Source organism: Fusarium fujikuroi, chromosome FFUJ_chr11 (assembly GCF_900079805.1).
Source record: "Fusarium fujikuroi IMI 58289 draft genome, chromosome FFUJ_chr11".
NCBI lineage: Eukaryota > Fungi > Ascomycota > Sordariomycetes > Hypocreales > Nectriaceae > Fusarium > Fusarium fujikuroi.
In genome coordinates, this window is record NC_036632.1 from 1,848,936 (window position 1) to 1,875,260 (window position 26,325).

At 47.6% G+C, this 26,325-nt stretch overlaps 11 protein-coding genes; 5 read left to right on the plus strand and 6 right to left on the minus strand.

Moving 5' to 3' along the window:
* Window positions 1–123: 123 nt before the first annotated feature.
* FFUJ_11936 (uncharacterized protein) lies at window positions 124–2,448 on the plus strand (the record flags this gene model as incomplete). XM_023570891.1 has 4 exons in its annotated part: window positions 124–282; window positions 334–653; window positions 713–2,169; window positions 2,366–2,448. The coding sequence occupies 4 exons, from the start codon at window positions 124–126 to the stop codon at window positions 2,446–2,448; spliced, it is 2,019 nt and encodes a 672-aa protein (XP_023437936.1).
* A 69-nt stretch (window positions 2,449–2,517) lies between these two features.
* On the minus strand, window positions 2,518–4,645 carry FFUJ_11937 (related to tol protein; the record flags this gene model as incomplete). XM_023570892.1 has 3 exons in its annotated part: window positions 2,518–3,892; window positions 3,946–4,180; window positions 4,228–4,645. 3 exons carry the CDS (start codon window positions 4,643–4,645, stop codon window positions 2,518–2,520), a joined length of 2,028 nt encoding a protein of 675 aa, XP_023437937.1.
* Window positions 4,646–5,745: 1,100 nt separating this feature from the next.
* On the plus strand, window positions 5,746–6,051 carry FFUJ_11938 (uncharacterized protein; the record flags this gene model as incomplete). Its single annotated transcript, XM_023570893.1, has 1 exon — window positions 5,746–6,051. The coding sequence occupies one exon, from the start codon at window positions 5,746–5,748 to the stop codon at window positions 6,049–6,051; it is 306 nt and encodes a 101-aa protein (XP_023437938.1).
* Window positions 6,052–6,619: 568 nt separating this feature from the next.
* FFUJ_11939 (related to arabinan endo-1,5-alpha-L-arabinosidase A precursor) lies at window positions 6,620–7,567 on the plus strand (the record flags this gene model as incomplete). The annotated part of the gene is made up of 1 exon (XM_023570894.1): window positions 6,620–7,567. One exon carries the CDS (start codon window positions 6,620–6,622, stop codon window positions 7,565–7,567), a length of 948 nt encoding a protein of 315 aa, XP_023437939.1.
* Window positions 7,568–8,269: 702 nt separating this feature from the next.
* Window positions 8,270–9,271, plus strand: FFUJ_11940 (related to alpha-N-arabinofuranosidase / alpha-L-arabinofuranosidase; the record flags this gene model as incomplete). Its single annotated transcript, XM_023570895.1, has 1 exon — window positions 8,270–9,271. One exon carries the CDS (start codon window positions 8,270–8,272, stop codon window positions 9,269–9,271), a length of 1,002 nt encoding a protein of 333 aa, XP_023437940.1.
* Window positions 9,272–10,376: 1,105 nt separating this feature from the next.
* On the minus strand, window positions 10,377–11,648 carry FFUJ_11941 (related to sterigmatocystin 7-O-methyltransferase precursor; the record flags this gene model as incomplete). Its single annotated transcript, XM_023570897.1, has 1 exon — window positions 10,377–11,648. The coding sequence occupies one exon, from the start codon at window positions 11,646–11,648 to the stop codon at window positions 10,377–10,379; it is 1,272 nt and encodes a 423-aa protein (XP_023437941.1).
* A 382-nt stretch (window positions 11,649–12,030) lies between these two features.
* On the minus strand, window positions 12,031–13,182 carry FFUJ_11942 (uncharacterized protein; the record flags this gene model as incomplete). The annotated part of the gene is made up of 1 exon (XM_023570898.1): window positions 12,031–13,182. One exon carries the CDS (start codon window positions 13,180–13,182, stop codon window positions 12,031–12,033), a length of 1,152 nt encoding a protein of 383 aa, XP_023437942.1.
* Window positions 13,183–13,844: 662 nt separating this feature from the next.
* FFUJ_11943 (probable manganese transport protein) lies at window positions 13,845–15,588 on the minus strand (the record flags this gene model as incomplete). XM_023570899.1 has 4 exons in its annotated part: window positions 13,845–14,697; window positions 14,748–15,022; window positions 15,078–15,316; window positions 15,381–15,588. The coding sequence occupies 4 exons, from the start codon at window positions 15,586–15,588 to the stop codon at window positions 13,845–13,847; spliced, it is 1,575 nt and encodes a 524-aa protein (XP_023437943.1).
* A 701-nt stretch (window positions 15,589–16,289) lies between these two features.
* FFUJ_11944 (uncharacterized protein) lies at window positions 16,290–17,264 on the plus strand (the record flags this gene model as incomplete). The annotated part of the gene is made up of 1 exon (XM_023570900.1): window positions 16,290–17,264. One exon carries the CDS (start codon window positions 16,290–16,292, stop codon window positions 17,262–17,264), a length of 975 nt encoding a protein of 324 aa, XP_023437944.1.
* A 1,443-nt stretch (window positions 17,265–18,707) lies between these two features.
* Window positions 18,708–20,272, minus strand: FFUJ_11945 (probable hexokinase; the record flags this gene model as incomplete). XM_023570901.1 has 2 exons in its annotated part: window positions 18,708–20,059; window positions 20,167–20,272. The coding sequence occupies 2 exons, from the start codon at window positions 20,270–20,272 to the stop codon at window positions 18,708–18,710; spliced, it is 1,458 nt and encodes a 485-aa protein (XP_023437945.1).
* Window positions 20,273–20,819: 547 nt separating this feature from the next.
* Window positions 20,820–26,070, minus strand: FFUJ_11946 (uncharacterized protein; the record flags this gene model as incomplete). XM_023570902.1 has 3 exons in its annotated part: window positions 20,820–21,283; window positions 21,334–24,660; window positions 24,711–26,070. 3 exons carry the CDS (start codon window positions 26,068–26,070, stop codon window positions 20,820–20,822), a joined length of 5,151 nt encoding a protein of 1,716 aa, XP_023437946.1.
* Between the last annotated feature and the right edge of the window lie 255 nt (window positions 26,071–26,325).

The following is a 26,325-nucleotide window of genomic DNA, read 5'->3' on the forward strand; positions in this document are numbered from 1 at the left end:
GGATATATTTACTATACCTACTGCACACTTACCGAAATGAAATCTCATTCCTCCTCTTCCATTTATTTCTTCACTTCTAATATCACGTTTCATTATCGTCACAGCCCACAGTTGTCTCTTGCAATGAGCGGATTAGAGGTTTTCGGCGCGGCAGCAGCCATTCCCACCATTGTTAAACAGCTATTCCAATTTATCAGCTCAACAAACAAAGCACTAAAAGGTATCAGAAATGCCGTTGAGAAATATGATGAATTGACCCAGGACCTTATCAGTATATCAAAGGTTAGACATCTCAGAGCGAAAGTTCCAAGAAAATCTAACTCAATGAGTAAGGTCATTGACTGTGCCGGCAAAACAATCACACGCCTAGTCGAAGAGAACGGGGCGGCAAGTCCGTCGGGAGAGCTCAATTTTGAGCCTTTGATCCAACAGATGGAGCGGGATATCGGAGCTGCGCAAAGAAAGCTCGAGAGTCTCGAACCCGGATCCAGCTTGAAGGATCGAGCGAACTTCGTCATGAAGTGTAGGGTTGAGATTGAAGCTGTTATAGTCAAAGTTAGCCAGACAGGAATGTTTCTTAACATCACTCTCGTCAACTTATTGATGCAAGCCATTGTTGAAGAATCAACCAGCAACTCTTTGAAGCAGTCGTTGTACGTTTTTAGTTGTTTCATATAATTCACTCGTCTTTCCACTGACTCCTCAATTACAGAATAAATTCAGGCATCCAAACAAGTTTGGATGAGACTCTTGAGGCTGTTAAAGATGCTGTCAGAGATGTTTTGAACAGATCTACTGAACCGGAGTCTCAGGTTCCCGAGAACTCTAACGAAGGACAGCTTACGGATAGACCAGAGAGCATCAAGTCGACAATATCAGGAAAGAGTTGGTACACACTGAGACGCCACGACTCAAATGGCAGCTTGCGACAACAGGTTATATCTAAAGTCAGAGACCGTTTCAAGAGTTCCACTTCGAGGTTTCATGGATCCAAGGGACTTTTAGAGGGCGATTACCCTGCGATTACTCCTGGGCCTGAGTGTAACTCTGCTCCCGAGAACATGCGTACATCTGTTAATCCAGCCAACGCGAACGATGGGTCTCCGGATCAAAGAACTCAATCGCATGTCACTGAGAACAGGGTGCTATTGCCTGATATACACGCATTAGTGCAGGATGACACTGCAGATCTCGGAAGTCCAAAGGTAGACTCAGCTGTGTCAGACATTCAAGATCAAGCATCATTCGAAAGAGAGGCAAACGCGCGAGAAAACTCTTTAAACGACGGAATATCAAGGGCAACAAATGACTTCAGAACTTCGTCAAACTTCATGGCATCTAGCATGTTTGGTCACATCGATTCTCCGAGGTTAATGGACATCCTGAGGAACAATGAGTCAACAGGCAAGATTTCTCATTCACATAAACCAACCGATGCTATCGAGCAAAGCTTGCTCGATACAAGGTCCTGGGTCAGTGCTGATATTGAGGAGGGCGTGTCATATGGTGTCCTAGTTTTCCAAAGACCTGATAACTGGATTCAGCTTTCCATATTACCGAGAGATCATGACGAGGCAACTGTCTTGGAAACTCCACTTCTGCAGGCAATGGAGAACACACCGTTGTCGTGCCATTTGAAGTATCGGAATAGCGACTCACGAAATCTAAGGATCTACTTTTTTACTGCAAAAGAGAAGATTCTTTCCATCTGCACGGTAGTGTTCCGTCCGCCCTTTCTAGTTGAGTGGTTTGTCCAGGGCTTTTCACATACATCCGGCGGCATACCACCTCCATTACCAGGAATGGGGTTCTTCTGTGATACAGATAACAGGACCATATCTTACGCGTCAGCCACTGGATCACTAGTTTCTGCCAGTGAATCAGAAGCTGGTCAATGGAGTTTACAATCTTCCTTGGCCCAGTATCGCGTCCGTCACGGCGACCAGGTGACGCAAAGGGTCTGGCATCGGAAACCTAATGAGGACAAAGGTCCCAGCTTGAGTCTTCGAATATATCGCCAAGGAAACTCGACTACTCATGAGTTCATCGGCGTTGACGATTGGGACCACTCCCTTCATCGTGCGGATAAGGTCGAGGACAGCAAGAAAGAAATACATTGGCAGGGCTTGACCATCGATGAAACGTCCATTCCATATATACCGATAAAAGGTCAGAGAGGTATTATTGGCTTTCTCTGCAGAACCGTCGAGAATGAGTTATACTTGATAGAGGGACATCCATGGAACGAGATGCAAGAGAAGCCAATTTATATATGCACCATCAAATCGGGCTCCAACTTTTCATTCTCTCGGGGTTTTAATGATCTTTTCTTTATATCCGTTGAAGGAAACTTAACAAGGATTAGGGTTGAGGTATCAGAATCTAAATGCATCTCATGCAGCCAACCGAAGAGAGTCTTCCACTCAAGCGGCAACTCCCGGCAGCTAAAGGACATTTCATACCCAAGTATAGTTAGAGCATAGTTTAGTCACTTTAAATAGCAATCTAGTAATATTGTTACACAAGTGTAATAATAGGAAACTCATCCCGCGCTTCGAGATCCAGTGGCCGTCCCAAAGCCTTTTCGTCAATAAACCCAAACCCCAGCCTCTCATACTCCTCTCCCCCATCGACTCTCTTGACCACTAACGCATGATAAGAAGTCTCCTCATCCATTTCTTTAACCTTCAGCAGGATGAGCGCAAAGATTTCCTTCCCTTCTAAACTCTTGACTATCTTCAGTGCCTCCTGCGGTGCATCATCAGCAGTAAAGTCAAAGTCGAACCGCGAATGCGTCTCATCATGTGCTGTACGGATCGGAGGATTGTTATCATACGCGAACCCAGGTTTGGTAGGATCCCAGTCTTTGACGTCGAGGTATAATCGCTCCATCGGCGCCTGGATCTGCAGCCTTCCACTTGTAACCTCGCCGTAGATATTCGTGCCCTTGAGATCAATCTTGACATCCAAGACTCTCGCAACTTCCTCGTAAGGTGCACTTACCCCGAGGCCAGGAATTCCGTCCATGGATGCCCACGACCAGGATGGTGCTCTGTACTCTGAAACACGTCTACATTCGAGGCTTTGCCAGAGCAGTCCTTCTAACAGTCTTGATCGCCATAGACCAACGACATACTCGTCGTTTAGACGCTGGGCAAAGATACCCGCGAGACCAGAGATGGCAGGGAGTTTATCCGACGCCTCTGTCAGTTTCCGAGGGCCGTATATCCAGAGAAGGCTATACCATGATTGATACAGTGATGCTTTGGGATCATCTTCTTCCTCTTGATCTTCAGCCTCCTTTCCTCCCTCGAGTCCATCTGGCATATCATGCACGTTCACAAATCTCCAATCGAGAACCGTGCCGTCCTCTCCTCGAAATCCCTCACTGCACTCAAAGAACATCTGCTGCTTTGTATAAAGCAAAGTTCGACACGGCAGCACTCGTTCTTGAAGAGCCCACGCCCGGTCGGAGAGTGGCTCATCTGGCAGGCTCACATAAGAACTGGTACCAGATTCATTGTCAATCGGAAGATTGAAAGCCATGACCTGTCCACTGATGTCTCCGGATGTATACTCAAACGTCTTGTACTCCCTTGGATTTGTCTTGCTGAAGAGTCCTTCTGACTGATCCTTTGATTTTGAAGCAGCGACGGCAAGGTAAGAGTTAGCGTAGATGGACAGCATCTTTGCTGATTCGCGCTCCCATTCGTCGTAGTCGCCTTGACAAATGCAGAGGCTATCTATCCAGAGATATCTAACACCAAGTTCCCGTGCTAGTTTAATGATATCCTGATGCGTTTGTGACAGATTAGAGATAGTAATTTTATGTTTGCGTTCTTCGAGGGTTGCTTTGGTGGTTGTGAATTGGGGCTCTTTTCCCCAACAGTAGCTGCAGAGCAAATGTCAGTGAGTGTCATCTATGTAGCCGCTCGGGAGAAATACCTCAGAGATATGTATTTTCCACGTTCCTGTCCGTCTGTTTCCCGGAGTCTAGCAAATGGGCTGTTGATATCATCCCCCACGTCAACGACTCGACCTGGCAACAGCGTGTCTCCGGGGTCGCATTTAGGGTGCTCGTTGCATTTAGTAACCCACTCATGAACCCTTTTTATCGCCTTCGAAGTTCCGCCATACTGCTCAACGGGTCGTCCGCGAATAATCTGGGCCAAAGGATCACCTATAAACATCAGTATTGCTATTCCTTAGCGGTATGCTCAATCTTACCATCTCCTACACAGAGCCCAATTGCTGCCACAAGCCTTACGGTCCGTTTGCCGTAGTCCGTTGTACTCATGACCCAAAACCCATCCCCTCCAACCTCTCTCTTGACAATCCACATCTCCCATAGCGGCCAGCCATACTGTGTTATTGTTCCTGCTTCCCACTGGGGCTTAAGCTCTTCGAGTTCCGCCTCGCATAACCTAATCTGATTCAGTATCAAGAAACAAATACCACAGCCCTCATTGTCAGCAGCGTTTCGCAGAGCTGCCAGACTCTGATGATGTAGGTAGCCTCGGCTATCTACCGGCCAGTGATGAAAGTCTTGGAGATACGGATAGCCGCTCATGGCCGGTAATGAGTCTGGTGGGACTTTCGGAAGTTTCTCCCATGGTATTTCTCTGCAAAGGTTGCATAAAGTCATGTTGTTGTGCTGTTAAAGCTGCGATGCGTGGTTTTCAGTAAGCAACAGCGTGAAGTTCATGTATGAGACCAGATATCCTTTAAATAACGAGAGAGCACCAGTGAAGTATTTTTATACGCTGTATCCAATCAGATAGCTAGTAATATAAATACTTCAATCTAGGTAGTAATCACACCTAGTTTTAAGTATCTCTAATAATGTAAGCTGCAGATCGCAACTTTCATTGCTACTGCGAAGCCTTATTAAGGCTAGTTTATAAAGCGTAAAGAGCAGCCAATTAAAACTAGAGTAGGCCCCACAAAAGTCCTTTACTAGTGCTGCCCCGCTAGCCCCGTTATGTAAGGGATAAGCACTAGTGCCCAAGGTGCCTGAGGCACCAGTTAATAATCCTTACTTAATGACTGCACTAGGCTACTTATCTAGAGAAGGTAATAATTGTATATTTAGGTTAAAAAACACAGAAGAAAAGTCATTTCTTTATATAATATAAATTAAATTGTATTAATTAAATTATCTTATGTTAATAGTAGTTTAATTAATTTTTCTTACTTATCTTATTTTGTTGTGCTATAATACCAGAGCTGCGCAACAACTTAAGTAAGGTTTTTGCAGTGTCTATGCATATCGAGAAATAAGCATGGCGTTAGAATCGTTGAAGATCCCACTTCTAGACTTCTCAATCTCTTTATATGTCTTATCACTTTATGTTGACTTATCTACCCCATCTTTGACAGTAAAAAACATGGGCATCTATCTGGATCAAATGGTGGAACCCCCCACTCTAGTACATGAGAAATACGTTCAAGACAAAAACCTATAAAGAATAAATGATATGTATTGAATCTACTACCTTATGCTTATAAAGTTTCTCTTGATAGAATTTTTCCATTTACCAAGTCATAAGGTTATCTGCAGTCAGAATCAACATCCGACGTCAGTGAGTTACCCTACATATGTCTGTAGTGGAGATTAGCTGACATTTCCCAGTGTCTTCATCTGAGATAGAAGCAATCACTTCTGTTCTACACGCCTACGGAACGGCACTGAAAGATCGAAATGTCAAAGAAACAGTCGCACTCTATACTAGCGATGGCGTAATAATGCCTCCCCACTTTAGCGCCAGCGCAGGAACGCAAGCTCTCACTGAAACTTATGGGCGCATCTTTAACAGCATCCAACTCACCATCACGTTCGATATCGATGAGATTGTTCTGATGTCGCCGGAATGGGCTTTCGCAAGAACAACAGCAGAGGGAACAAAGACTATGCTACAGACTCAAGCTTCAGAGCCTCATTCTAACCAAGAGCTGTTTATCTTGAAGAAGGAGGATGGGACCTGGAAGATTGCGCGATATGCCTTTTCTACTATGAAGCCGCTTGTACAGGATGGAATTCGACGTAGCTAAATAGGCAGTCCTTGATAAAAATGGTATCGCCGTCTGATCGTTGCCATAAATGTTTCCGATAAGCAAGACTTATGTAGAGACTGTCTCGGATCCACAGTTGATCCCCCTATCCCATCCCGTTTCATCCCATTCTTGGCAGTCTCGGACTCATCCGCGTATTCATCCCTGCAACACATCCCAATGCTCAAAACACGGGAAATTTTAAGTTCACCGATACACAAACGCTCCTAAAAATACGAGACGTAACAATAGGCGTATTTTCTCGCGTCATTTATCAGCGGTGAACCATCTGTCAGCCCATACCCTGAACTCTCAACCGCCGGCAGAGCGTGCCAAATTCGGACCGGACCGAGAAGCTCCGCCGAACAATTCTTCCGTGGAGCGCTTACACCGATGGAATAATATTCCCCGAAGCTTTTGGTCCGCCTTGTTTCAGCGCCCGCTGAAACTATTAAGGACCTACTGTACCTACACCGAATGCCGAGGAAGCCGCAGCTATAAGATCACCGCAATGTCTGTTTGTTTCAAGCACGATGATCTTCATCATTACTCATAAACTCTATCGACAATGTGGAAACTCCTTGTCAGCGGCTTTGTCGCCGTCGCGTCGCTCAGCGGCGTGAACGCTGCTTATCCTAACCCTGGTCCCGTCACCGGCGATACTCGTGTTCACGATCCTACCGTCGTCAAGACTCCCAGCGGTGGATACTTGTTGGCTCATACTGGAGATAACGTTTCGCTCAAGACATCTTCTGATCGAACGGCTTGGAAAGATGCAGGTGCTGTTTTCCCCAACGGTGCGCCTTGGACTACCCAGTACACCAAGGGCGACAAGAACCTCTGGGCCCCTGATATTTCATACCATAACGGCCAGTACTATCTGTACTACTCCGCCTCTTCCTTCGGTCAGCGCACTTCTGCCATTTTCCTCGCTACCAGCAAGACCGGCGCCTCCGGCTCATGGACCAACCAAGGTGTCGTCATCGAGTCCAACAACAACAACGACTACAACGCCATCGATGGCAATCTCTTCGTCGACTCTGACGGAAAATGGTGGCTCTCCTTCGGTTCCTTCTGGTCCGGTATCAAGCTCATCCAACTCGACCCCAAGACCGGCAAGCGCACCGGATCAAGCTTGTACTCCCTCGCCAAGCGCGACGCCTCTGTCGAAGGCGCCGTCGAGGCTCCCTTCATCACCAAGCGCGGAAGCACTTACTACCTCTGGGTGTCGTTCGACAAGTGCTGCCAGGGTGCTGCTAGCACATACCGTGTCATGGTTGGACGGTCGAGCAGCATTACTGGTCCTTATGTTGACAAGGCTGGCAAGCAGATGATGTCTGGTGGAGGAACGGAGATTATGGCTAGTCATGGATCTATCCATGGACCGGGACATAATGCTGTCTTCACTGATAATGATGCTGATGTTCTTGTTTATCATTACTACAATAACGCTGGCACGGCGCTTTTGGGTATCAACTTGCTCAGATATGACAATGGCTGGCCTGTTGCTTACTAGAGAACTGAAAGGGAGATGGTTGATCCGCTGTGGCGATGAGCTGGAATCTATTGTCTTTACATGAATTGCATCTGTAAATATTTCAACTTCTACATATATACTGCATGGCGTCTGCCACGAATGAACACATGAATCTGTAGCAACAAAACATCTCTTATAATAGTGTACAGACCCTTGTGTCAATCATGGTGGGTATCAATGAGGCACGGGTTGTGTTTTTACAAAAAAGCGATGACTCGAGCGGCTATCCCAAGAGCGTTCTCCAGCCAGTTTCGTTCGCCGGACTCCCCTTCAACACTAGGGATGAACAGGAACCAAGCCGAGGGATCGTCCCACCGCGTGACAAAAACGTGGTTTAGTCGCCCCACGATCTCGGCAGGTAGCATTGGAGGTTTACACGAGCCCAGCTAATTTACCCAATGACTCGAGCGCTTAAGCACCCCGCAACGCCGATCCCCCAGAGTCAATGCGGGGGGAGAATCTTGACTTTGCGCACGAATAGAATTACAGGAACGATTCGTTTACCCCATGGAGCAGCTGTTCGGTCCGTGACGGGCCGGAGAACTGGTAAATGAGTAATGGTTCCCGGAAATGGTGACGCTTGGCGATCTGTGACGATATATAGACCGTGTAAGTCGCCGTTCGTCGCGATGAAATGAACAGAGCAACAGACCTTACGAATCTGCGTTGAGACATTACATAATGCGTCTTCTATCGTTCCCCAGCCATCTCCTCGTGGCTTTCCTGACCCTCAAAGAGGCTTCATCCCTCGCCCTCACAAAACGCGACAGCCCCGTCCTTCCTGGTCTCTGGGCCGACCCCAACATAGCCATCGTCGACAAGACGTACTACATCTTCCCTACCACCGACGGCTTCGAAGGCTGGGGTGGCAACGTCTTCTACTGGTGGAAATCACCAGATCTCGTAACATGGACAAAGAGCGAGAAGCCGTTCCTTACCCTCAATGGTACCCATGGCAACGTTCCTTGGGCTACTGGCAATGCCTGGGCTCCTGCTTTCGCAGCGCGTGGGGGGAAGTATTATTTCTATCATAGTGGAAATAACCCCTCTGTGAGTGATGGGCATAAGAGTATTGGAGCAGCGGTGGCCAATCACCCCGAGGGGCCGTGGAAGGCGCAGGATAAGCCTATGATCAAGGGAACTTCTGATGAGGAGATTGTTAGTAACCAGGCTATTGATCCTGCTGCTTTCGAAGACCCTGAGACTGGAAAGTGGTATATTTACTGGGGAAATGGCGTCCCTATTGTCGCAGAGCTAAACGACGACATGGTTTCTCTCAAAGCAGGCTGGCACAAAATCATAGGCCTCCAGAATTTCCGCGAAGGTCTTTTCGTCAACTATCGCAAAGGGACATACCACCTGACATACTCCATCGACGATACTGGCTCAGAGAATTATCGCGTTGGGTACGCTACTGCAGATAACCCCATTGGGCCTTGGACGTATCGTGGTGTTCTTCTGGAGAAGGATGAATCTAAGGGCATTCTTGCTACGGGACATAACTCCATCATCAACATTCCAGGAACGGATGAGTGGTATATCGCGTACCATCGATTCCATATTCCAGATGGAAATGGCTACAATAGGGAGACTACGATTGATAAGGTGCCCATTGATAAGGACACGGGATTGTTCGGAAAGGTTACGCCCACTTTGCAGAGTGTTGATCCTAGACCTTTGTAGATAGAACAGCTGACAATTTATTCAATAACTCCTGAATCCGAATCCCGAATTTCTTGACATGAGTAGTAGTCTTGTTCAGTAGCCAGACATGCCTCAGAATATTGATACTTTTTATCACTTGAATCCTCAGCCAACCTCACCAATAAAAAAACGCTACTAAACCACTTTCCGTAATCGCTCAAGTTCAGGACTTTTAAAAGCGCAAGATAAGGCCATATAGCCTGAGCACTTTCAGGGCCAGTCAGTCACTTGGCCCTGCGATGTTGTTAAGAAGTGTACCAGAAAAATGTCCAGGAGAGTCACTAACATGTAGCACTGTAAGATCGACTTGTCCCTTAACACTGAACATTCGACTGACAGCAGGCGGTGAAGATAACACCAGTGCCACTGGCGGTAGAACAGAACTTGGGATGCGAATCAGGGCACTGGTTGTTGGCAGGAGCCTGAATGCACTGCTGCTGAGCTGAGGCAACTGTAGCCATTCCGAAGATGGCAAGGGCAGTTTTTGTGTTGAATTGCATCTTGAAAAATAATCTTGGAGTAGATTTAAGAGTTTAGTTCTTGAGTAGTGATGAAGATGGTTAGAAGCAAGCCACAGAACACGACAAAGTCAGGGCTTTTATAGCACAGAACAAGTCGCAATCAGATCATCTGAGTATGATTCTCTTGATATAACCTGCCACATTAATCTTAATATCTCCTGGGTAAAACAACTGAGATACAAAATAGGCAGACTTGGCCGTTCAATTGCGACGTACCCCTCATCTAGATACTGATTTTTATTTCCAGCGTTACGTTATGACCCATGTCAGAATACACATCCGGGATAAAAGACCGTCGGTCGTAGTATTCATGCCAGAGCAAACAACGCAGTTACCATGATGCAGCGGATGTATTCTTTTCCGGTGGCTGTATTAGCCTTAAATTGCGTAATCCATCGAGCATGCTGTAAATTAAAAGAATGATTTGGCTACAGTGTGAGCCTTGACCTTTCGTACACTGATTGTATATATTTCCTTCTTTGAGAACTTATTGGCACTCTGACACTTGTATCTTATGCATATATATTTATGGAACTTTGCTCAGCAAACAAGAATTAGGCCTGTTAGTCAAAGTATGCCTCGACGAGACCCATAGTGCTCGTGCTATTCCTATGAACCTTGACGACCTTGAACCTGGAATCTGCTTCTTGGAGCAGCGTCTGGAAATCACCCCTAGTCCGTTCCTTCGACCCAGCAACCACAAACATACACATATCGCACTGTCGCGATAGATGTTCCTGATACTTTGACACCTCATTCAGCTCTGGCAAAACTTCCTCGTTGATTAGAAGAGGAGTACCAGGTTTGCATTTCTCAAGCGCGGGGACAAGACCTCGAAGGATTTTGATGCAGTCTTCATCCCGCCAGTTATGAAGACACTGACGCATGAAGAAGGCGTTGGCGTCGGTGATTGGCTGATCCTTGAAGAAATCATGTAGCATGAACGACACCCTGTCTGCAATCTCAGATGGCAACTTTGCTTTCCCGTCATCAAGAGCTTCAGGGCTAACATCTTGAACGACAAAGCTCAGATTGGGGAATACGGCTGCCAAGTCCATGGAAACATGCCCACTTGCACCGCCAACATCAACGACCTTTCCAGGAGCTTCAAGCTTGTCCCAATGGAAACCATCGCGAAGTGCAGTGACTGAGCGGTCCGATTGAGTCAGCGCAGCCATAGCCTTTGCAAAGTTGAGGCCCTTCTCAGGCACATCGGCGTAGAACTGATACGGCGGCTTGCCATGGCGCGTGGCGAATGGTGAATCAGCGTTTTTGGAGCCGTTGAGATCATTTTGGACGAATTTGGCAGCGTCAGAAGCTGCTTTGAACATTTCGTCGAACTGCATCCAGAGAATGGCTTCCATGTCACTGTCCCGTGCGATGAGAGCAGAGCTAGCGGTGTGAGTGAATACATCTGGCTCGACTTCCTCAAAGACGCGTTGAGTTGCAAGATGCTTCATCACCCTACGACATCGACCTTCATCAATACCGGCCTTGGAAGCTAGGTCGGCAATACTGACTTTGCTGCCTAGAGGGACATGTCTGAAAAGTTTGAAATGAAGAGCAACTTGATATGCTGCGAGAGTGTAGTGGCTCATGTAAAAGGAGCGGTATTCATTGGCTGGGCCGTTGACAAGACGTAGAAGGTCTTGTGCTGCATCGTTGAGCTGAATCCTGGTGGAGTGAATATCGGCATCACCCTGGATCGCGTTGCTGTTCTGATCAAAGGACGGTTCCTGCTGCTTGGTGTCTTGTAGATGTTTCACGATAGTCTCCGTAGTCTGCTGAACAGTCTTTGCCAGTCGCAAGAGGTTGGAGTGGTTTGTGGAAGCCATTTTCAAGCACTGATCGTAATAATCGTAAGATACTAAATATTGTCCAAGATGCAATGTTAGATGGAAATCGATTTAAAAACAATTGTTATAGATTCTCTCTCCATGCCAAGACTACTATAGCTATATATACATGTTCTTCAGTCTGATATCCTCATTCCTGATTATCCTTCTGACAGGCGTCGCCAGCCATCTGACGTGAGGGCTTTATTCACGGTGTGATAAGAAGATACCGAACGTGCATACAGACACTGAATTCCATCTCCTCATGCAGCCGCAATCACCAAGTTTGCTACACAACATCTCTAGTTTTCGGGTCCCGAATAAGCGGCATGTCCCGTCACCCAGTAACATCTCCTCACACCCGTCTCACTGTGCATGAGATCTACCACTCTATTGGCTGACACGCAATCGGCTTATCGAAAATCGGCGGTAGCTCAGCCGCAGCGACACTCGTGCTCGCGAACATCGCGCTCTTGTCAAACGCGAGAAACCCTGTACCCTCGTAGCACCCAACATACTCGGCGTCGATCTCGTCGCCTTTCATGATGCCGAGATCGACCCAGAGGAGGATGTCGCCGTCTTGCATCACGCCGCCGGGGCCGTATGCTGACATGAAGTTACGTCGCAGCTTGACGTGGCCTTTGTCCCATCGGCCCATGTGCTCCATCTTGGAGAGGTCGGTCCAGTACAGGATCTGAGCTTGGCGGATGTAGTCAAGGCCTGGGAAGATACCACCATTGAGCGTGCCATTGGTGCCATTGGTTGTACCGTTTGACGAGCCATTGGTTTTACCATTGGTAGTGCCGTTTGTTGCTCCAAGTGACTTCTCTCCCGCAAACGCGTGGCATGCCCTTGCTGATACCATTCCTTTCTCCATTCCTGCTGTCACAACATTGGTGACCCATTGCTTAGTAAGTCCATCAAAATTCTCGTCCCAGTACTCGCGCTCCTTTGCCTTCATAGCACTGTAGTCTTGTCCCTCGATCACAATGCAGAGGTTGTCCGGGAACTTGGTAATCTGGGCTCTTCCACGACGGATCTTATCGGTCATAGGCTTTGGAGGCTGCCAAGCATCCGAAGAGGAACTGAAGGTGTCACCTTCAAAGTCAGGCGTCATACGAGAACGATATGCCCCCCAATACCCAGTCTTCTCAGTCAGAGGCACAAGTTCTCCGCAATGACCAAAACCAACTGGGTTTTTGCCTGTGCACTCATGCATAGCTCTAGTCGCAGGGAGGCAAACCGACTCCCTCCAGAAGCCAGCATCATCTGGGAGCGATCCCCAGAAGCTTTTCGTAGCGTCGCTCTCCCACCATGACTTGAAGGTTTGAGGTGAGGCCCAGTAAGTCATCCATACTCTGGAGGGGATGTTGTTTTGTTCTAAACGCTCGACTGGGACACTGGCAGCCTTGATGAGATTGTCGAACTTTTCGATCAGCTCCAGCTTCTCGGTGCTTGGAGTGTCGGCATGATATTGACATCCAAAGATGCCTAGAGTAAAGTGGTGAGCGGCGGAGAATCGTGGGCGAAGCATCTTGTTGTAAAGTAGCAAAATGTCAATTGAATAAAGGGAAATCGATACTAACAAGAGTACACTAAGAGTCATTGAGTTTATATATTAGGAATGCTGTGTCACTGATTCGCTGCAATGGCTCTTCTCGTCAATATAATTGATGCCTGAATAGCCCGGATAACAGAATTCCATATCTTCCCCAGACCAAAGTCCTGGAAATTTAATACCCCAACGCAGATCATCTTGTTTCAACATTGTGGGGAAGCCGTTGGATACTTGATATCCAGATACGATATCGCACGCTAAAATAGCTCGAGAGGGGTGATCGGCCATCACACTAAAGGTTTAGCTCCTAGAGTAAGAGTCAGATATACAGAGTGCAGTCGCAGCGACAATGAATCACAAAGATTCCACGGCATCATTTTCACTCACTGCTTCGCGATCGGATCAAAAAAACGTGAGACAGCATAGGATAATGGTAGCGTGAGCACGGTGTGTCGTACTTGCTAGCTGCAGTATCATGAGTCTCGGAACGTCATTGCAATCATTATCCATTCGACGGTCAAGTCGCGAGACAGTCCGCTGCTATGTAAAATTATCTGAATTCCCTTACTTACGGGCGAGTCTGCCAAATGTCTATAAAAGGGATGCGCTATCTTGCGCTACTATGTTCGCTAACTTTTCTACTGGCCCTTGCCAAGCAACACCAGATTAGCGACATTCATAATAGCAATGATCAGCCATATTACAACTGCGACAGCCGTCGTATACCATGCATTCCGCATCTTCACATCCTCCCCGTCATTCCTTTGCCCTGCCATCAACGTTGGTTGTCCTTCAACTTGCAGTCGTGCAGGGCCAGATCTAACGGTCATGAACTTATTCCTGCTCGTGAAGTAAATAAGAGGCGCTGTAACAAAGGGAAGCACGATACTCAACGCCACCTGTGAGCCGTTGAGGGCAGCGTTCAGACCGGACCGGCCTACTGCACCAGCGATAATGATACTTGGTGTGATACTGATGCTTCTTGTCATCAATCGTCGTAACCAGGGACGCATCTTGACGTTAAGAGTACCCTCGCTGACCATCTGACCGGCAATAGTGCAGACAATACCTGCCGTAATGCCAGATAACAGCAGGGCCAGTGCAAACAGGATTCCCGCCGCAGGGGAGATTGAAGATGCGAGGAGATCGTGTATGCTAAAGATATCGGCGTCAACGGCGTCTGGGTTCTTGTATAAGCTCGCACCGGCAACGATTAGAATAGCTGAATTAACAAAGAGTGCAAACGTAAATAGGGCGATGGCGAGTTCAGCGATGGAAGTCCTGAGTGAGGATTGTATAGCTTCAAGCGAAGGGATGTAGTAGGTCTTTTCCGAGATTTGGTTGTCGGATGTACTACTTGGGGATGGGCGTGGAGGCACTAGCCCTCGTTTGACATCATACTCGCGTAGACGAGGCTGGACAATGCCTGAGCCTAGGTAAAGGCTATGTGGCATGACTGTCGCGCCTAGGATACCGCATGCCTGATATAATCTAAAATGGTCAGAATACCTTTGTTACATAACTTATGATGGAGGACCTACCCTTGTTGCTCAACGATACTTTTCGATGGCAAATAGCCTTTGAAGACTTGGCCAACTGAAGTGTTTTGTATCAACGACAACTGAATACAAAAACATACCACAACTCCCATAACCAGGAACAGAATAAAGTACTCGAACATCCTCAGACCTCGCATGGACTTATCAGGGTTGTAGAAGAGTAGAATCACCATGACATCTGCGATGGAGATGGCACACCCTGCGACAAGAGGGACTTTTGGAAAAAGAAGGTTCAGTGCAATTGCGAAGCCGATTACCTGGGATCCTGGTATTAGTAAATTTAACCAGAGGAGTATTCCAAAGACGGCACACCTCGGCGATATCGGTCGCGATGATGGCGATTTCAGCAAATATGTACAGTATGATGTTAAGCCACCGCGGCAGAAATGCTCGACAGGCTTCGGCTAGGTTAAGTCCACTGACAGTGCCGAGCTTGATTGCGAGACTTTGGAGAAAGATTGCAAAGAGATTAGACAACAAGACAATGAAGAGCAACTTGAAGCGGTAAGAGGCTCCGGCGGCGATGTCTGTTGAGTAGTTTCCAGGATCAACTAGTAGAATATTTGTAAGCCATGAACATACAATAAATATGGGTATGTAGTAAACAAGACCTACTATAAGCGACAGCTATTATGAAGCCTGGGCCGATGAAGGATAAGAACTTGAGTAACGCCTTCTTGCATCGTTGAAGGCGCGAGAGGCAAGTGCCAGAATCTCTTCTAGGTGACGTTGAACATTGCGGCTCTGTAGGCGATATCGCCGGGTGATTTACTTGGGTTTGCGTATCTTGGACGCCTTGCTCATCCTGGTTGGCTGAGGACATGATGGTGGCCTTGGCGGTCTTGGTATTGGGCCAGGATCAGTTTCTCAGGAGTGAAAAAATAAATGGAAACACGCTATACCAGAATGAGATCACGTGTCGTCGTGAGACAACGCGACTTTGGTGATGAACCCTGTTAAGAACATGGAAGGGCTTGAAGCATGGCTGCGATGAGGGGCAGTGCTGTGTTCATGATTGAGTTTAGAAACGCGTTTGATCGTAGAGAATCATGGTGATATCCAATGCATATTCATCCACGTAAACAGATTCATCTTTGAAGCCAACTTGTCAAGAATGACAGACTCATCCTCGTCCGCTGCAAAATTATCATCCATTTTATTGTCAAGGTTCAAGAAGAGCATTCAATTACACAGGTACTATCTTATCATCTGGTAAAAAGGACTGCAGAGATTCGTCGTAGGTGATTGGAGAGAAGGCGGAAAGGATAATTCCGCTTCCGAATCACCCACGACTTCGGAGCGAGTCGGCTGGGCGGAAACGGTTCACTGTCTCCGCATCCGTATCCGAACAGTGCGGATAGCACCGTTAGAAGCCAACGAACAACTTGGCGGGGTATTGCTGGAGCTCGACTGTTAAATTCGCCGATTCTCTTTAGAGTGCTTTAATACCTTTTCCTGCTCCTGAATCACAGTTAAGAGACTTGAAATAATATTCACGCTCTGAAATTGGCCTCAGTCGGAAACATGACGTCACAGCTCTGGTCCTCAACTCCATGGGTCAACTCTGGCAATACATGGCATAAGCGCCGTGTCCCATACACACAAAATGCAACATACCTTCTCACTCTCGACATTTGGCAACCAAAACCTCTCGGAGGGTCTTCACTCCGGACAGCAGACGTGTTGCCTCACGGCAAAGGCCCTTGGGTCGTCTATATCCACGGCGGGGCATGGCGAGATCCACTCGTTGACTCCTCGTCCTTCGAAGCTACTGCCCTCAAACTTCTGAGCGACCAAGAAACACCTGTCGCAGGACTTGCATCAATCAATTATCCTCTTTCATGCCATCCAAATCATCCTACGCATCCCGCACCACCTCGCGATTCTTCAGAGCCTGTTGATGTTGCTCGACAAGCTAAGCATCCTGATCACATAATCGCTCTACTCACGGCCATCTCATTTCTGCAAAATGACCTTGGAGCAGCTCATGATTATGTCCTGTCAGGCCACAGCTGCGGTGCTACCATGACGTTTCAGACATTGATGAACCCCGATCACTGGTTAGGTACTGCAAAGGGGATTCCGGTCCCGAAGGTGAAGAAGCCAAGGGTCATAGCTCCTCTGAACGGTCTCTACGATCTCGCTGCCTTTATCAGCAACCCACCAGAATCTCACAAACAACTCCAGCCACTGTATACCGACTTTACGAAAAATGCATTTGGCAATGACGAGGCGGTATGGAAGGCCATCTGTCCTACTAGTGTCACAGACTGGAGTGCAGAGTGGCCTGAATGCAAAGTCGTCGTCATCGCCCAGAGCAAGGAAGATGGTCTTGTGCCATATGCCCAGACTGAGCTTATGAAGGATCACCTGAGAAAGACGTCAACGCTTGAGATTGTTGAGATGAAAGCTAGTGGTGATCACAATGATCTATGGAAGCAAGCTGATGAGATCGTAGATATCATAAAGCTCGCGGCTGGATATTTAGCCAAGCTCTGATTCTTCAGGAACTTTGAGAGGAACAACTCAGTTCAGGTCAATTCAAGTCGAGAGGTAACCAAGTCTAGTTATCATTGAAAGGACTGAATATCCGGCATTTTGCTGCCATCCTTCCACGGTCTCATCGCCGACTTAGCTTCTTCATCCGTAAGCTTGCCTCCCTCTTTGCGGGTGTACCCCCTTACATAAGATTTGACTTTCTGCACCACTGTCCACCTTACCCCTTCAAAAACCCTTTTCGGCCCAGTCCCCATTGCTGCGGGCGCTTGTATTCTTTGGCATGCATTCTACTTATATGCTTACAAGGCATGTAAGCAAAGAATTCGTTTATGTATAATTTCTGTTTTAGCACTATAGCTTCTGTCTCTTCATCGAATTGAATCGTAGCAGCATCGGCAATATCGGATGGGACGTATAGACCAAAAGCTGGCTGTGGCCTGACCTTGGTGGAACTTGGCAGTTGGCTATGCGAGTTGGTCGGAGTACTTATATAAGCAAAGATTATCCTCTTTTGCTCTCTCGCCATGTCCCGGCAGATGTGCGCTATGGCAACGTCGCTAGATGGAATAAATGCATACCCAAATGGGATCTTTGAAATGTCTTTTACAAAGGAACAGTGGTTTATGATCTATGCGTATTAATATCGGAAAGCGTTTCCATTAATAAACGCGGGGATGAAGTGTATCTGACTATTTCGCGTTTCTGGCTGTCCATCAGTTGTACTCGCCCTTCGGCGCAGGCACCAGGACTGGATGTCTCCAAGAACCTACGTTGGAGACTGCATATTAAGATCTATGCTTGAGTTCGCTTGTAGACGGAGAGCCCTTGTAAAGAGCGGGCGGGGTTGAAGAAGGCAGACATATTCCCTATAGAAGGGTGAATGAAACAAACTTAAAAGTGGAGTGATGGGTTGTTCAACGATCCCTAATCAGGGAGAGTCAGTGGAGAAATCTTCTTCCAGACGAATCAAGTCGCGCCATGATAGCCCAGATCCATAAAGCTTAAACCTACACCTTCCGCCATCACCTCGAAAGACAGATGTAAATAATAGATATTTTTTTTGTAATAATTCTCACTCTGTACAGAACTTACAGTATTGCGCCTTTATCTAATTATTCATTCTTGGTATAGGTGCAATTCCTCTTTGATGCTTTTGAGGGTTAACGTGTTTCGTAAAATTGAATAGGCAGACAAGCTGTAAGCTTCCAAAAGTATGTTTAAAATCCACTATCTGTTACATCTATATATCTTGAGAGCCTGGCCAGAGGCAGCTGGAGTCAAATATTCAATTAGGCCGCTCTAGCATGCTTCTATTTTTTGGGGCCCCCGCCAGGGCTCTAATTGCAGGGTAAGTACAGTTTATTTATTCACTTAGACTTGCTTCTTTGATATTTATACTAAGTTTAGACTAATCTTATCTAAATATTCAATGTTTAATTATTTTCAGATTTGATGTTTACTTCTAGTAAGTGTTGATGCAATAACCGCTGCACCAACGCCACTTCCAGGTGACAGGATAAACTCCACATCATTCTTGTCAGTTGTTGACAACTTCTCCCAGCCAAGGATCTCACCCAAAGCTTTGGACAGCTCTCGCTTGAAATGAGGATGCTTCTCAAACAGAGATCCTTCAACGCCAACATGACATGTCTTAAGATTCCTCTTCAAGCAAATCGCTGCGACGCCTGTTGATGAAAGACGAGCTGCGCGGGTTGTTATCAGTGTCGCGACGCTTCTCATGAACTCGAGCTCTTTTAAGTTTGGAGATACTCCGAGCTTTGCGACAGACAGGTCATGCGATGTCTTGAAATCTGTGGATGTGTCCCTAGACCCATGGTTAGTGAGAAAGTTTATGAACGGTAGATTGTTGACATACTCTTCAATCGCCGACAAAAACGACGAATCCATAAAATACGGCTCCTGCATCTTCTCCAAACTCTGCCCCTCCCAAAATGTCTCGTCCTTCTTCTTGACATCAAGCATGATCAATCGAAACAGCTCCCCAAGATACAGCCCCGCGACCATCTTCTCAAACGCCTGCTGCCCCTTCCTCGGCGACGCATCATCAATAGCGATGTCAAAAGACGTCAACGGCAAGACAACATGCTCATTATCAAAAGCGCCCCATTCGCAATTGATTGCCATGAGTGCTTCGGCAGGCAGACCTTCCATGTCAAGCTTAGGGATGGACTGGCATCTCTCGAGGTAGGCGCCGTTGCAACCCGTGCCGAAAACGCAGCCAATGGCTGTTTCGGAGTTGATGTATGCTGAGGCCATCATCGTGGCGGTTGTATCGTTTGTCACGACTCGGACCTTGAGAGGGAGTTTCTGTCTCACGTCAGTGTTGGGGTCATACCATGAACGCATAATGCATACCCTTTTCGCGATAGCTTGTCTCAACAATGCCGCTACGTCGCGACCTTCACAGTCAGCAACATCAAACCCCTTCGTCCACCTCTGAAGAATCCCTTCATCAATAGTTCGCTGCGTAGTTGGAAACGAAAATATGAAGCTCAAGTCTGTGTTTGTTCCAGCTTCAAAATCAGCTGTTTTGAGAAATTCCTCAAGATGTCCAGCCACAAAATCCCAAAGCCTTTCGGCTGGTCCTGTCCTCAGTTCCTTAGGAAGTTTGTGTGTGACTTGGTTGACTTTGAAGCCTGACTTTTCTTCGGGCAGTTCGACGGAGAATACCCTCAGGTTTGTGCCACCGAGGTCTAGGACGAGGTATTTTCCTGTTTCGTTGCCGGTTGGTTGTTGCATTACCCATGTTGGGTTCATTGGCTGTTGCTGATTAGCTGGTGGACGTTAGATGACACAATCCGAGACTCACGATGCTGCCGCCTTTTACACTCAGCCCTATAATGATCTTAGCTTGCGTCAGCCATGGAATACTTTACCTTACCTTTATCTAGCTCATCAATAAAGTGTTTGGTGATATGCTTGAGCTTTGCAGTATCCACCGTAAACTCTCTTTCAAGCTCTTGTAGATATGTTTGAAGGCTCGCCATTATTACGTCACTTGAAATTTTAGGTAGAAACACCATCAAAAAAGTCAAACACTCAAAAAGTCAAACACTGGCAGAAGGCTTCCTATAAGCTTATATACTACAATCTGCGCCCGCTAATCCATCAATCGATCGAAACACCGTTGTCGGGCCGGGGCAATTACAGCTGTCAATTCGCATCCAAGAGTGACCTCGTGATGACGCTAGATCCACTTTAGGATTAAAAACCGTTCTGTAACTTGCTTTGTCTTGCTCTAGTCTCTTCGTTGTGGTTCCAAAGGCCCGGTCCGATAGCTCCGGCGCAAAGGCTCCGGTTATCATGGTACCCTAGGCCATTAGCTTATGATCTCATCAGGGACAAAACCGTTTTGGGACATCCTTGCTAGTGAACTCGCGTCGGCAAAATCCTCAATGGTCTGTCTTGTGAGACTTGGACAGATAAAATGTTATTGATATGGTAATGACTGTGTTTAGCCTCTGTCTGATCTCATCTTCCTGTTTCGACATTGTGACAAAATCATACCCCAATTGAACATAAAAGCATACTAAATTAGACGGTGATCAGTGGGGCCTCGACGTACAAATCATCGAACCTCTCTCCCAAAAGCTTAGGCAGCTTGCCCAATCCTGACAATGCCTTTCCCCACCCAAAGATCTCAAACCAAGAATCGACAAAAGTCTGCTGGACTTCACTGCCTCCATCAGTGTTGCCGCTCCACTCTGGTGACGACCAGTTGTTGTGCACATCCTTCCACTGTTCGGCACCATCCTTGGGCTTACTGGGGTCCCAGGCATCCTCGGGTAATTCCGTCTCTGGAAACGGCTTCTTTGCTTTGAGGACTCTCTCACCTTGCGCAAGGATGTTGAAGGCCTTGAGAGTATCCTCAGACATGATAGCTGGTGGGCCTTGCATGAGGACTCCCATCATAAGCTTTAAGCTACCGGAATTATTGTCGAGCAGATCATCGATGTTATTACCCTGACTGCTCTTGGTTGGATCTTGACTCTCATCATCTGTTTCATCTTGTTAGCAAAATATCACTACGAAATGGCGTTGCACCTACACTTGGCCCAAAGACCCGTTGGCACCTGTTTGTACTCTTGTGTCATGTCCCATTTCGCACGGGCGACACCATCTTGAACGATCTCGATCTTCATCTCTGACTTGGTCATAGCTTCTCTGAGGTGCATTGGCCGGGCGTAGATGGGAGGACCTTTCGACGAGACTGAATTGACTACATTGTTGTTCTCGTCAACTTGCTTGACATCTTGCACTGCTATCTTACATCCAACGACGAACGAGAAAGATCCTCCTCGAACGGTCCAATCAGCATTCTGTTTTCGATCAGGAGAAGAACTATTGTTCAGAAGTCCTGAAGTGGCGAGGAACGTATGTCCTTGATTGGGATCTCCCGGCAAAATATCCCCTTCGTCTTCGGCAACCAGTGCGGGTTTCTCTTCTGCTGTCCGGCTCTCTGCTGGTTGGCTACTAGCCTGGAGAACCAGGTGGTAGAATTCCTTGATATCAGCCGCCTTATTATCGCCCTTATTCCCGCCAAAGTTGATATCAAACTTGGCCACCTTGATGTCGACATGCACACGCCCAGCAAGCGGCGGTCCCCACATAGACAAGTCCGCCCCAATCTCAACCGAGATATGAGTGTGAATGAACAAGACGTCAATGTTGAAGCGAACACCAACGCAGATGCCTGCATTAGATGTGAAATAGAAGGGCTTATAGTTGATGAGAAAATTGGCAAAGGCGTCGAACCAAGCTTCAATAGGGCCAGCGCTAAAAGCTGCGTGCAGTCTTCCACCACCCATGCAGACTTTGGGCGTTATCGCGAAGTAAGCTTCACCAGAGAGGCTAAGATGGCTTCCGAGAGACCAACTGATGCCTAAACGCGGTGGATTTGGCCAACCGTCTGGGATTCTGAAGGCTTGATGATAACCACCCAAAGTAAAGACGAAGTTTCCGACGAGAGACTTGTCTGCGTGCGTAGCGTCAAACCAATAGTATAAGGCAAAACCTCCAGTGAGATGGCAATTGGGATCCAGAATGAACGACTTGGGCGACAGTTGGCCTTCCACTTTCATGGTTCCGTAGCCAAAGTCAACCGTAACACCAAGGCCAAGCTCAACGTGAGCAAATTTGACAGGGGATTTAGCGTTGGGAATATCAACTAGAGCAACGGCGTATATACCAAGTTTGACCGATTGGCCAAACATGACGACCACAACAGCGTCGAGGGAGATCATCTGGAAGGCATCGATCTTCATGCCTGCAGCTGCCCAGTACGTATCATCTCTCGGCGTGAACCACCCTCCAGCTTCAGACCGGGGATCCGTAAGCTTCTCGAGAGTCTTGAGTGCGTCACCTGCAGTTCCGCTGAGTTGGGACTGATCAATGAAGGGAAACTCAGTTATCTCCGCAACCTTGGGTACACGGATCTCTGAGTTATACCCGAAACCACCGGTGACACCAGAGATTTCGGCAAACTCCAGCGTTACAAGTGGTCCATCCAGTCTAGCAAACACAAACACCGACACGAAAGAATCCCGATTTTGAGGTTTGGCTTCACCGTAGAAACCAGCTGCTTGGAGTTGGTACGGAACCCACCCGACGATGAGACCGCCAGCATAGTAGTTCAGCCCTGGTATGTTTCCATGTCGAACGATACCAGCAATCGTGAGAGGGGGTTTCTCGAAAGCTACTGCGAAGCCTTCTAGGCTGAACTTGGGGATCTCTATCTTGGACAGGTCGAGGGACGTGAGTTTGAGATTGATAGTGAAGCCTAGGAGAGAAAAGCCAATTGGGCCAAGCTCAAATGTTGCGTCGAAGCCAATACGGAGGATTTGATCTGTGTATTTGAGCGACATATTGTTGATGGACAGTGGCCCGGCCTTCTTCTTGAACGGCGCCGATGCACTACCTCCGTCAGAATCTGCCTTTGGTGGCTTCTCTTCTTCACTCTCCTCCTCTTCCACTGCCATGAGTGCAAAGGTCGACTGCTTCTCAGGAGCATCCGCCTTCTTCTTAAAGTCATAATCCAGTATGCAAACAGACTTGCCTTCCGAATCTTTGATAATGACACCAAAGTGAGACCCAGCGCTCATCAAGAGATCACTGTCATCCTTCTCCTTGAACTTGTCCTTAGTTGTCAACGACATAGAATCTTCGAGACTCTTGATGTCCAGGCGAGTAAGACCAGGCTCTCGCTTAGGATTCTTGTTCGTATTATCTTGGATCCACATAAAGTACATCTCTTCAAAAGGCTGCGTGAGATTTCCCACCAAAGGGATTTCAATGGTGGGAACAGATGTAAGAGAGGCTTTGAAGAAGCGTTTCGAGGGAACCTTTGATTCCCAATCCAACTGGTGGAGTTGAACAAAGGAGAACTTTATGTTGCCCAGTGTCAACGTTGCGATGAACTGGAAAGAGCCTTTCTTTTTGGCGCCCGCAGCTTGCACCTCGAAGGCTTTTTCATCGGGGGTCTCTTTTGGTTCGTCTTTGAGCACCTTCTCCAAGACCTCGATATGGATAGCGCTATCCTTCTCGTTGCCAAACGCCATGTTGTCGAGAAAGCCGGGCAATTCCAGACTATCGTCGCCTAGAATTCCCTTAATAACGTCCGAAACACTCGCATTCTCTTCGGCTGACTTCAAGTCCGCTATGAATGTGAAGGATCCTGATGGGAAATGGTGAAACTTGAGATCAAGTTCAAGGCCAGCTGCCAAGAGAATACCCTCGAGTTCAAAAGCGGACCCAACAGACTTGCCCTTATCTTCACCGTCCTTGACGGACTCATAGTGATAGGCGAGATCAAGGCTCTTGACCTGAATGGACTCGATCAACGGCATGACATGATCAGCAGTCGACGTGTCTTTGGACGCGCCCGTGGGCTTGCAGAATAGCTCATATAAAGACGAGGCATAAAGTGAGTTAAGTGAGGCTTTGAGCTCCCATTTTCCTGTTCCACTGCTGTAATCGATCCCACCTTTCAAAAGTGCAGTCTCCTTATGTACAGACGTCGGCGCTGGTTGAAGTCGCGCTAGGAAAGCGATTGTAAGAGTGAAATCCTTTTTGCCCTCCCAGGTGAAGCCAGCGTCAATACTGAGGAGTCCAAGGTCAAGCTGTGGAACTGATGGTGAATTATCGGACTCAAACGCGTGTGATTCGATCGTACCACCTAGTCGCACGCCACTGCGACTAAGCGTGACGTAGGCTCTGCTGATCTGAGTTGGAACAGTGCTGGGAACATTTTCAATGTCGGCGCCTGGAATCATCTTGATGAGATTGAGTGTCTTTGCGGGGGTGTCTGTTAACGGGTAGAGATCCGTGGTGGTCTCATACTCTGGCTGCATGTCACGAATGACCGAATCATCGTACCCTGTGTGAGTCAATAAGCGAAGGCTCTTGTCAACATGAAAAGCTACTCACAGTTCCAGAGTTCTCCCTTGATACTTCCCCATTTCGGCCCATCAGCCATCCAAGCATAGGATACGAGAAAAGTAGGCGTAGCAGGCTTTCCCGCGCCTGTCTTTTCAGTACCGAACTTTGCCGCAACCTCAATCTCAAATGAGAAGCTCTTCAACTTGGTATTGCGTCCCTTGTCATCACAGCTAAGCCCAATCTTGATTTGTCGAGGGTATATCCCGCTTTGCTCAAACATGTCCTTATCACCAAGAAACTCACTGATGAAGTTCAAGTCCAGATCTGGAACCAAACCCATCAGCCACTTTAAGATGCCCCCAAAGGCGTCTTTGGTGTTGAGCTGGACGGTGATGTTGTAGCTTCCATGGTAGAAATTGATAGCAGCGATTACTGGTACGTCGGATTTTCCTTCTGGCTTGATGGTGCATTTGGCTTGAAATATGACGCTGCCCTGAGCCACGGGTTGATTGCCATCATCGGTGTCAGCTAAAACAACTGCTTTCTTGCAGATAACATCAAGGCTGTCGAACGTGAATCCTTTCAGAGTCGATGTAATTGCTTTGTTGAAAGTTTCAACGTCGGTGGAATCGAGACTGAACTGAAGACGAATAGATGTCTGCAAAGACCTTGAAGGGCGGATCCAAAGACCATTCCGTTTCCCAGCTGCAGACACACCTTGTACTACAAGGGTAGTCTTCCAGTCTGCAATGAGAGCAGGAGGCGTCCTGGAAGATTCCGAGAAGTCAAAGAGCTCCTTGACGGTGGAATGCAAGTCTTCTTTGGTTCTATCGGGATCGAGTCCTAAGTAGAGTGTTTTGCCGTCTGGTTCCAGACCGGGTGCTGGGATTCGTGGAGCATTTGGGTCCAGACCAGGTGCTGATTCGAAGGTTTCAGCGGGAGGTGGGAAGGAGAACTTCAAAGCTTTCTCTTTGGAGCTGAAAGTGATGTCCCATGGTGATTTATACTGGAAGCTGAAGGCATCGATGACCCATGGCCCCTTGGCGGGTTCAGGATTTGGCTTCAGGGTCAGGTTGAAAAGACCTTGGCTATCAAGGTGACCCATCCAGGTTGCCAACCCATCGCTAGCGTCAAGCTGGATATCTATAGCGTCCGAGCCAGATGGAACTGTCTTGAGTATGATGCAATTACCAGACAACTGATTGACAAAATTATCAACGTTGGATCCTTCGTCCAGAACCTGAGCATCATCGCCGCCAGGGTCCGGGGCTTTGGATCCATAGAACTTATACTTCCCGTCTACTATGAAGCCTCCGGTAGCGAAGACAGGCTTCCACAGAGATTTGGACGGGTCGCCAGCTCGTGGAATACCCTGTCGGGAGATGAGGTCTTGTATGCGGGAACCCATATTGAAGCTTCCCTTGGCTTCAGGTAGTGTAGGAACAGTGTCTGATACGAGGAACGATAACTTGGGGTGCTGATCAGAGCCAGTTCATAGAACTGCTATGAACTGGGAGAGTGAGCGAGATGTCGAGGTCGCCAAAAGCTGGGGACCAGCGAGATACCCGTAAATTCAGAGGGACATTACTTACTGCTTTCAGTGCGGGTTTCTCAGCGGCTACCCTCGGACGGCAATGGCATAAGTCAACTCACTCAGCGAGTG